The sequence below is a fragment of the Mustela nigripes genome, chromosome 10 (genome assembly GCF_022355385.1).
Source record: "Mustela nigripes isolate SB6536 chromosome 10, MUSNIG.SB6536, whole genome shotgun sequence".
In the NCBI taxonomy this organism is placed as follows: Eukaryota; Metazoa; Chordata; class Mammalia; order Carnivora; family Mustelidae; genus Mustela; species Mustela nigripes.
Window position 1 is genome coordinate 64,860,253 of NC_081566.1, and position 11,139 is coordinate 64,871,391.

The following is an 11,139-nucleotide window of genomic DNA, read 5'->3' on the forward strand; positions in this document are numbered from 1 at the left end:
TGACTTGGAAGGGCTGAGGGCAGAGGGAGGGGCCTGAGCGGAGGCTGACAGCGGAGGAGAGCGGGACACATCGGAAATGCAAGCCAGCAGGTGGGTGACATGTGTCCGTGAGACCAGAAATGGGCAGAGGAGCCCTGAGCCCTGGATCCTGCAGGAGTCGCCGGCCTGACCCCTCAGATGGCACAGACCACGGACACACCCAATTCGCTTTTCCTCAAGCCTCCCTAGACACACTTGAGATGATGCTAGATTCTGCCTGGACCAGCAGGGGTGAGGGCTGGAGAGCAGCATGGGAGTAACACCAAAGGGCAGAAGCGGGTTGGATGTGCCTGCCAGAGTCTTGGACTGGGTGACCAGGTGGCCGGGGGTGACATAAACATGGGGGACAGAAGCCAGAAACTCTCACCCAGGGTTCCCTGAGCACCGGGATAGCCCCCCTCCTCTGGCTGATGTACTCACTGTGGCCACAGATGTCCCCAAGGTCCAGGGTGGCAGTTTTCTGGTCCACCTGGTTGCTGACCACACAGGTGAGGCTGGGGCTGGGCCGGCTCAGGGGCAGGGTCACAGCCAGGGTCCAGGGGTTGGGGGCTGGTCCTGGGGCCGGTCTCTGCTCCAGGTCCCTGGGGAGACCCTCACTCTCCCAGGACACGGTCAGGTCCTCCCTGGTTTCCGTGGTGTTACACTCCACGGTGACGTTGCACCAGCCTCGTGTGAGGGACAGAATCATGGTCCCAATCTGGGGACGGGGCATAGGCTCTGGGGCAGAAGGGAGAAGAGGACAGAGCCTCAGGTGAGTGGGGAACATCATCGCTTCTCCCTCTACTGCGGATTCTCCCTGACGCTCTGGCTTCCTCCCCCTAAGGACACTGATTGCATTTTACGGATAACAAGAGAATTGACCCAAATAAACAGCAGGTGCCAGTAAGGAAGGGAGCCACTGAGTTCAGCTCTATGCGATTTCACTAGACTGAGCACGTCTTACAAATCTCCCTTGAGAAATTAAACGCTGGAGTCATCTGCCTGAAAGCCATGAACTCCAAGAAAGTGATGTGTCCCCTACAGGATGGTTAAGTGTAAGACACAAGGATTTGTCCTGGCCCAGGCCCCGGCTCTACTCCTGCTCAGATAATTCTCGGGACCACACAGCCCGTGGTGCAGACGGCCACCGGCCAGCTCTGGGAGCCCAGAGATCAGCCCCAGGATCCACCAGGAGAGACCGCAGTGGGGGACACAGCCGTGGTTCCAAGGTATGGACACTCCAAGGTGGTTATAACAGGCACTGAATTTGGGGCCCACCCAGGAAGCCAAAGAACAGATGGACAGTCAGTCTTGGGAATCTACAGATCCTGAGGGTGCAAAGTCCCCTCTCTCTGGGGCAGGACGTCTCCCTGTGCAGGGGGGAGGGGTGCACACAGAGACAGCTGCTCCCTGAGGGTCTGAGGAAGGGCTACCCTGTGAATTCTCCATCCGTGGGGGTTCAGAGGGGGACCGTGCAGTCCGTGAGTGAGCTGACTCGGCTGGACTGAGAAGGACGAGGGGGCGGGGCGGGGCGAACTGGATCCCGCTAGGTGACGAGTGTCCTCCAACCATGACCACGTGCTGACCCTTAGAGCCTGGAGATGTCTAGGTTCCAGAACAAAGGGGAACTGAGGCTGAGAACCTGCTGATGGTAAACTAGAGATGGTCTGGATTCCCCAGACAAGCCCCGTGTGATCACCGGGTCCTCACAAGTGGGAGGAGGCAGGAGAGGAGGTGGGAGGGACACGGTGTCAGAGGGACTCATCCCACCAGTGCCACCTGTGAAGGGGAAAGAAGGGGCCACGACCCAGGGGTGCAGGTGCCCCTAGAAGGGGGGACAGGAGCAGAAGTGGATTCTCCCTGGAGCCTGCAGAGAGGAGCACAGCCCCGCTGACTCCTGGACCTCATGGCAGAGGCTCTGGGGTCTGACTCCTGACCTACAGCCCAGGAGGACTCCCAGGGGGTGGTGTGGTCAGCCACTGCAGCACTGGGCAGTAAGAGTCCCATCAAGGACCCTGAATCCTATGGGGACAACGAGTACAGAAAAATCCCCATTTCTCCCCATTCCGTGTTCCCTCCTGAAGCACAGACATGATTTATCCCTGGTGTGAGTCTCAGCTCTGCCTGCATTTGTGCTGACCTCACAGCATCTATTTTCTGGGGAGAAGATCAAGTCTGAAGGCTGCGGTCTGGAAGGAATCCTGTGAGTGGGCACTTGGACACTCCTGGGGACAGAGGAAAGGGGTCAGCTGTGGGAGTGGGGGAGGGGCCGCCACGTACCATAGACCGTCAGGTGGAAATCCTGGTCATACTGTCTTCCTCTCGTATAGGACTCTCGAGCCCGGTACAGTCCACTGTCCTCAAGGGTCAGGTTGACAATCCTTAGGGTCATTATGTTGAGCACATAGACTCTCCTCTCAAACTTGTCCTGGAAGTTGACCCATTCTGGAACATCTCTCCCAGGAAACACATACAGCATGACTATGTAATTTGATCTGGATACGATGCCCCAAGACATCTTCTCCAGCTCAAATTCTGGAGGTAATTCTGGATTTCTGATCACTTGAAACAACACAGGAGTTCCTTGAGCCCCCTTCAGAGTAACAGGGTTTCCAGAATCGTCCACGGCAGACCCACGGGCTCCAGGACTCTGGGTCACAGCGCTGCAGACACCTAGGGCATAGGACGCAGAAAATGGGAGTGGTTTTTTTAGGAATAAAGGAGGAAACCCTAGAACCCAACTTCCTGAAATCCATCCCGTGTGCCCCCTTGACTGGGAAGGCAGGAGATGCCATGAGTTCAAGGCGAGGCTGGAATCCCTCCTGGTCCCAGGGGAGCGTCCCCTTGAGCAGGTCTCGGGAACTTGCTCATCTGCAGTGTCCTGACCCCTGACAGCGACAGGAGAAACGTCAGGAGATCCCCAGTTCGAAGCACAAAGTGCATTTCTGCAGCAGGCAGCTTCTCACGGGGCTGCAGAAACCCCTTGTGCCCACAGGCTCTCCAAGCTCTGCCCTGGACAGGGGCGTCGCTCCCCAGGGACTCGCTTTTAATGAGCAGAGCACAATGAAGAAGACCCGGCTCGGGAGCAGAGGCAGAGAGCAGAGGCAGAGACAGCGGACGGCGGAGGACTGCAGGACTGCAGGGCTCGAGGACGCACCCCTCCCTCCTTGGAGGGCGGAGGAGGTGACCACAGGTGGTCCTGGGCTCTGGGTGCTGAAGGGGCCCAAGCAGGCTCCCCAGCTGTCAGTCCCCGTCAGGACGCAAGACGAGGGCAGGACAGGAGGGAGACACAGAGCAGAGGCCTCGGAAAAGCCACAGGACAGTCCCATCCAGAGAGAGACCCCAATCCCAGGATGTCACAGCTGGAGGGCCTTCGAGGGGACCTTTCACAGAGGAGGGGCTCCCTCGAGGGCAGGAGGGGGACTGGTCTAGGTCACACAAGGCAGAGCCAGACCTGGAGCCTGCTTCCCTCTCCCACAGGCCCCTGCTTCCCCCGAACAGAGCTGCCCTACAGCCCTCCCCCTGCCCTGCCCTCCCCTGCCCTGCACAGGGCTCCTCCCTCCCAGCACTGCTGTCGGGTCAGTGGGGTCTGAGCAGGTTTGGGGGCTCACCCCCCAGCTACTGTCCCGGGAGAGGGGACTCAAGTACTCGGCGGGCTTTGGCAGGGCGGGGACGCGGGGCTGCCTGAGGGTTAACCGGCGCCTGCTGGAAAGGGGGAACCCGGGACAGAGGAGGCTCAGCCCCCAGGCTGCGGGGGAGGAGCGGCCCAGAAGCTGGAAGCCCACTCAGGACAGGAGGAAGACCCGACAGTGCTCAGATCTGCAGAAGGTGCTGACCCCAAGGAGGGGCAGAAGGTCAGGGGCGGGTGGCTGTGAGCTAGAGAGTCCGAGTTTATTTAAATTAGATGAAATTTGTCTTTCAACCATCAGTGTAAAAATGTGTCCATTTCCCTCTCTCTTACCCTCTTTTCTTTCATTCTTATCTGATCTTCCAACCCTGACATTTACGGAAGAACATTCTGTAATTTCCCATTATGTCTCCGGTTAAATCAAATTGAAAAGAAGAGAAAAACTACACTTATTGAAAAGAAGTAATTTTGTTTAAAAAAAGGATCTCAATGCCTTGCGAAGCTCATTTTCTAATGAGTAATCTCCCTATTTACAAATGCCTTGTGATTCCACAATTTCCCTAGAATCCCTGCAGGCACGGAGGGGCTGGTGTGTTCACATCAAACATGACAGACAGTAACAGCCTCCCCTGCCCTCCTCAGGATTCAGTTCCGAGGATCTCAGTGTTTTCTCTTAGTTCTTATTTAACGTGTTCCACAGAAGCACCTGGACTCCGATGAAGGAATGACTGGAATTTCAGGTTTCTGAGAAGATGACTTTTTTGAGTTCCATTTTGAGGCCCCCTGATGCCCCCCAGGTACCCCCACCCAGATCAGAGGTCAGCAGTCTCCCGTTCCGGGCTCACCCCTACACACGGCAGGTGGGCGCGGACCCTTCAATGCTGGGGGCTCCTGTCCTTCCCTTGCAAACAGAATGTCACTGGACTCGGGGCCACATCTTGCCAAGGAGCCAGACTAGCGCGGCCCCTCCAGCTCAGACAGGGGCTCTGGGTCGGCCCCTCCTGCACACGGCAGCTGCCAAGGCTGCTGGTCCCAGTGCACGACAGGGGGGGATGTCCATCCCCACCCCGGGTCGCCCAGCCCTGCTCCTGTGTCTCCTCCATCCCTCACCGCAGGAGGCTCCAGGCTCTCCCGGCCTCACCCCCCTGGGAGGGGGAACGGATTCCTTCCAGGCGGCCGGGTCGGGGTTCCCAGCCTGGCCTCAGCCCAAAGCTCCCTTTGTTCCCTCTGTCCACCCCGGGGCTCTGACCCAGCGCACCGCGTGTGCTCCGTCCTCACGGAGCTGCTCCGTCTGGTTCTTCAGCACAGACCCCAGCCCACCCGGGAGCTCCTGCCTCCCTGCCCGCCCGGCGGCCTCCCTCCCAGGGGTCCCGGGCCACTCACTGAGGAGGAGGCTGGTGAATCGCAGGAGCCCAGAGGCCCCGCACAGGTGGGGGTCTTCTGAGCAGGCGCCCATGGCCGGCCGCTTCCCTGCTGACTCTGCCTGGGCCTGTGAGGAACAGCTTAGCTGAGAAGAGCTCCAAGCCCTTCCCCACCCCAGGGCAGGGCTGACTGTTAGTTCCTGGGGCACAGCTGGCCAGTCTAGATTAAACCATTCCCATCACTCATGTGAGCTCAGCACCCGCAGGGGCCTCAGGAGATAACTATAGAGTAAGTGTGGGAACAGCCCCCCTCTAGGAGGCCCGGTGCCGGAGAGACCCCGTCCCTGTGCTCACAACCAGCCTGGTGGTCTCCCGTCCCCAGCCTGCACCCCTACGACCACTGACCTCTGTCCCTGGGCTCCCACTCAGCCTGGGCTGCCCAGCTCGCCAGCACCAGCTGATGGCCAGGCACAGAGTCCCCTCCTAGAGCCAAGGACACGGGGCCTCTCCTGCTTTGGGCCTGTCCTCTGTCTTTACACCATCTCACGAGTCACATCTCCTGTCTGATGTTCTAGGAACCTCACTGTCAGGTGTCACAGTGAAAAGCTAGGAGCCTGAGAACAAAGCCTCCTGGGAAGTGTCACCCCCTCACCCCAGGGCACACAGGGCATGTCCCCACTGCTGGTCCCCTGTGCTCTGTCTGCAGCCTAGGGCCAGCCCTGCCCCCCACAGGACCAAGTCCACCCCCACAGGAGCGGCCCCACAGCCCCCCTTCCCTGTGAGGCTCTGCCCATTCCCCCAGCCCTGGGTGAGCCCTCTCAGGGTCAGAACTCTTTGCTTGTACAAAAGCCACATTGGGGTAGGGCGCAGGACCCAGGAGGGAGCCCCCAGCAGCTGCAGGCCGGGACCCCAGAGGGTCAGCCTGGACACACTCCATGCTGGGGCAGCCCCACGACCTTCTACACCTGCAGATACTGATCTCTGTCCCCTCCCGCTGCCCTGTGCAGCAAGACAGCCCAGGTCACCAGTCCTCTGTGTGTCCAGGTCTCTCTGGTTCCAAAGCTTGTTCCCTGTGAGGGGCAGCGGGGCTCAGGGTTACCGTCCATGTCACAGATGAGCAAAGTCAGGACCCATAGGTGATCTGATGAGCCCCTGGTCTGGACCCTGGGATGGGGCAGGACCAGATCTCAGACCTCCTAGGCCACTGGTCTTTCCAGAATCAAGTTCACTGCAGATCTTGAGAAACCACACTGAGCAGGAGGGAGGCCAGGCCTGACCCAGGGCAGACTCTCTCCTGTCTCACACCCTCAGACAGAGGACATAAGCCTGTGGTGGCATCTCTGCAGCCCCTGGGGTCCACAGCAGCCCTTTACCGACCACAGCCACCCCCTGCACTGGCTGAGTCACTCCCAGGCCAGCACCACCCACGCGACTCAGACCCGCAAGGCTGCTGACCTGAGAAGCCCAGGCTGGTCTCCCAAGAGGGATCAGGACCCTCAGAGACTGTGAGCCTGGAGAGGCTGGTGAAAACCGCCCTCCTTGCTGGGTCATGAATGTTGTCTTCCTGGGGTCTGGGGGTCTGGCTTCCTGGAGACCTCCTCTTGCTCTTACCCCTCCCATCAGTCATTCCAACGCCATCTCCTCTGAACTTGATGAAGCCCATGGGTGCAGAGAAGTCTCCTGCCCCATCTGGTCCCGGCGCCCCTGCAGGGCTCCCGCCAGCCCAGCTTCCTGGGGACCCCCACCCAACTGACCAGTCTGTCCCTCCTGCTGGGCTTCCTTTATCCCTGGTCTCCCTGGGGGGTCTGGGCTGGACAGTCCTCAGCATCTCTCTTCTGTGGGATACGGAGGACAGAGCACCACACCTGCACCAGCCTCTGCCCACCCCAGGGGCTCAGACACACCACTCTGTCCCAGAGGGGAGAGGGGAGAGGGTGGGCTCTGCGGTCTCCATGGGACCCAGGAGGGGAAGCCCCAGCAGGAGATAACTGGGAAATAGCTCCCCATTCAGAAGCGTCCAGCCCTGACCCTCAGAGACCTGAGAGAGGGCGCCCCACAGTCCTAGCCTGTCCACATGCCCCCGCTCCCTGGGGTGTCCTGTAAGGACAGTGCGGGCTCACATACGCGCCAGATAAGACCAGCAGCTTCCCACTAAACTGGGCGTGGCAGCCATCTGTGCCGCCTCTTCAGAAGTGTTTACTGAGCCCCATTCACTATCTGCTGCCGTCTCTGAGTCTGCAGTGGCTTTCCAGGCAACCTACTCACCCAGCCCCTGCCCTGAGACAGACACATTCCATCCGAGGGCCCACCGAGCTTCTGGGGAAGGCAAGGAGCTGCTCTCAGTGGGTTCTCCTGGGGCCCTGAGCAGTCAGGTACATTATCACCAGGTAAGGGCACGGTTTATCCTGTCCTGGGCAGTGACCCAGACCTTGAGGACCAGGCTCAGCCCATCAGGAGTTGGGCCCAAAGGCACATCCATGCCAGCGTCTTGCTGTCTAGCAGAAACACAGGCAGACACATAGTCCGGCTCAGATTCAGGTGTCTGCTCTCAGACACAAGAAGACGGTGAGTGCAAGCTCTTGAACCTGACCCGTATCTGTGCTGCCTTCAAGGACTGCGGCCCTTGAGTGAGCTGGAGGTGGACGCTGTGAGCTGTGGGTTCTGGTGGGGCCCTGACCCATCACCCTGCTCCACCACCCCCAGACAGGGGCTGCTGTTAAGTGCTCCCGGGGGCTCTTCAGCAGCGGGAGCCCCGCCTCTAGCATCACTGGTCCCCACAGGGGCAGACACACCCACCTATGGCTCCGTTCACAGGACACCCTGAGCCCTGGGCCTTGGCACTGGGAAGGAGGCATGAGACCAGTGTCCAGCGGCCAGGGCCTCCAGCTCTTCCCTGTCTGCGGGGAGCCTGATGTGTCTTCGGGCAGGACATGATTTTCACACAGCCTGGCCCCCCCGACACCAGCCCCCGCCTCATCAGCCAGGCAAGCAGGCTCTCGGGAAGCCTCAGGAAAGCTCGCTGTGGGTGGGGTTTCCGTCTCGAGTGTGGCCGCCTCTGCAGGGCTCTGGAGAGCAGCTGTGACCCTACTTCTTTCCCACCTTGACTCTGAACGCCCCTTCACTAAGCAGAGTGGGGATCCTTGCTCCTCGCCGGCCCTCTCCACCGACCAGTCTGCGGGGCTCAGGTTCGGGTGGCTCCCCGGCTCCCTCCCAGCAGCCTGGCCGTGCTGAGGGCACACAGCGGGCCTGTCTCTGGGAGCCCCGTGTGCTGGTGGCCCGGCTCCGGGGAGACAGAGATGCGGATGACCTTCCCGCTTGCACCGCGACACTGATCCCCTGTGGGCAGGTGAACCGCGGCCTCATCTGCTCACGGGATCGGCCAGCATGGCAGGTGCTCCGGGAGCACGGGATAAATGTGGTGCCAACACCCCCGTCAGCTCCCGCAGACACAGCGTGGCCCCTGCACCTGCACCCTCGGGGAGAGGGGCTGAGCCGGAGCCTGACAACGCGGCCGTGGGGGGCTGCGGGGGTCCTGGATTTGAGGGGAGCAGGACTGGGAGAAAAGCAGGGCGCCCCTGTCTACACAGCCTTCCGCTCAACCCGACTGTGCAATTGCCAGCTTGGCAGTCAGCTCCTCAGCCACCTCGGAGCTCCCCTCCTCGCGTCCCCACATCAGACCCATCCGGAAGGCGGGTCGGCTCCAGAGTCTTTCACGAATCCCCCACGTCCCGCTCCCTCCACCCTGCCTCCATTCTACCCATGAAGAACCTGGGGCTCCTCTTGCTAAACTGTCCAGGACTGTGAAGCCAGGAGGGGATGGAGCCACATTGGAAGCCTGAGGCTTTGGTGCCAGATCTCCCACCTCTGAATCAAGGCCAAGCCACCAGCAGCCCCTCCGCCGGGTCCTCTCCCAGGCTCCCCCCTCACCATGTGACCCTGCACAGTATCCTCCACCCAAGGCCACGGGGGCCTCTCTGTCAGCCTCATGCCCTGCCCCTGCGCCGCTCAACTTGCTCTGCTGAGCCCCCATCCCACCTAGAAAGATCCCAGCGCTCCCAGGGGCTCAGACTGCCTCCCCCACCCCACCTCCTATGGCCCCCTCCCTCCCCTGCAGCCCCCAGCCACTGGCTGCTCCTCCAGCACTGTGGGCAGGCTCTGGGCTCCGCGCCTTGGCTCACCTCACCTCTGCCTGCAACATCCTTCCACCCACCTCTGTCCGAGGTTCCCACTCACCCCTGCTCAGCCTCTGTCACCTCCCCAGGGAGACTCATTTGAACAGCAGCTCCCCGGTCTGACTCTGCTTCTTGTGTTCCTCCCACTGGGCACCCCCGACCTCATGTCTACTCGGCCACTTGTTTATTTCCAGTGTCCCCCAAAATACAAGTTCTTGAAGGCTGAGAATTAATTTTGTTCATTCGCGTGCCCCAGCAGGAATACCTGGGTGGCTCAGTGGGTTAAAGCCTCTGCCTTTGGTTCAGGTCATGATCCCAGGGTCCTAGGATCGAGCCCCACATCAGGCTCTCTGCTCAGCAGGGAGCCTGCTTCCCACCTCTCTCTGTCTGCCTCTCTGCCTGCTTGTGATCTCTGTCAAAAAAAAAAAAAAAGTTTCATGGTCTTAGTTATTAAAAAAAAAAAAAAAAAAAAAGCTCAGATTCTAGAAGCAGACCTGCGTCAGATCCCAGCTCTGCACTTTACTGACTTCACAACTAACAAACCCTAGCAAGAGGCACTTTGTTTTCACCATCTATAAAATCGAGATACATTTAGTATCTATTGGATGAATTAGTAATTATGTCTTCACACCTTGGAAAGGTGACTCATTTACAATAAAACTAAAACAGTTGAGCTATTTTAGAATTATAGATCATTAATGCAATTGATTTAACCAAAAACATGCCATATACATGTTAGTTGGAGGGAGGAAGGGGAGGGAGAGCCAGGGCAGAGAGGAAAAGCCTCATCTTTCTTGACAGAAAGCACATGGTGCCTGAAATGGATCTGAAAATAGCAATATAAGAACATTATTTTTAAAGAATGACATATTTTAGGGGCACCTGGATGACTCAGTGGGTTAAACCTCTGCCTTCGGCTCAGGTCATGACCCCGGGGTCCTGGGATGAAGCCCTGCATTGGGGGGGGGGGGGTCTCTGCTCAGCAGGGAGCCTGCTACCCTCCCCCCGCCTGCCTCTCTGCCTACTTGTGATCTCTCACTCTCTCTGTCAAATAAATAAATAAAATCTTTTTTAAGAAACCATATTTTAGAAACATGCAGGTAAACGCCATAAGAAATTGTTAAAAATTGAAAGTGACTACCCTTGTAGAGGACTGTTGGCTCCTGCTCATCCAGGACTCTTGGGCTCGAGTGTCCACACTACGGACATTTCTGAGATCAGAATACATGTTCGCACTGATGGTACTCGGGGGGACATAAAGTACCGATGGATCAGCATTGGATAGTGTAGACACATCATAGATACATACAATGTAGCCGATTCAACAATGTAGCTGTTATAGATACAGTGTAACTCTGAGAAAAGGAAGAATTTAGGACTGACTCCCCTGGAGCAGAGGGGCTGTGGGACACACAGGTGGGAGGGAGACATTCATTCTGGAAACAGGTGCTCCAATTTTCAATCATACCTATACCACATGAGCTTCCTCATCAGGAGCTCTCTGCCCAAGAGAACATAGAACGATTTATTTCCTCTGTGTCGTTAATTTTCAATATTTGAGCTAACAAACTTCAGAATTATTTTCTTGAAGTAGACTCTAAGCCCTGTGTGGGGCTTGAACTCACCACCCCCAGATCTAGAACTGCCCGTGTTTCCAACTGAGTAAGTCAGGTCCCTAGACAACCTTTTAAATCAGATATTACTTGCTGAGTACATAATGCTAATCACTGATTCATGTGGTTTTCATTTAATCTGTGAATGGCTTGACAAGATTAGTCCTGTCAACATCCTCATTGGGCTCAGCAGAAATCAGAGGCACAGAGAGGGCAGGTGACTAGCCCAGGGTCACACAGCCAGGACAGGAAAGTCAGACAGGAGCCACAGCTGTGAGTGCCCCAGGTGGGGACCAGGCCGGAAGTGCCCTCAGGGTCCCTGGCACCCCATCCTTCCTCTCAGATGT

General features: G+C 58.1%; 1 protein-coding gene across 1 annotated transcript; it reads right to left on the reverse strand.

The window, feature by feature from the left end:
* Nucleotides 1-214: 214 nt before the first annotated feature.
* On the reverse strand, nucleotides 215-5,198 carry LOC132026027 (SLAM family member 9-like). Its single transcript, XM_059413969.1, has 4 exons — nucleotides 5,030-5,198; nucleotides 2,299-2,691; nucleotides 407-756; nucleotides 215-277 (listed from the first exon to the last, which is right to left on the reverse strand). The coding sequence occupies exons 1-4, from the start codon at nucleotides 5,100-5,102 to the stop codon at nucleotides 215-217; spliced, it is 879 nt and encodes a 292-aa protein (XP_059269952.1). The 5' UTR covers nucleotides 5,103-5,198.
* Nucleotides 5,199-11,139: the final 5,941 nt, after the last annotated feature.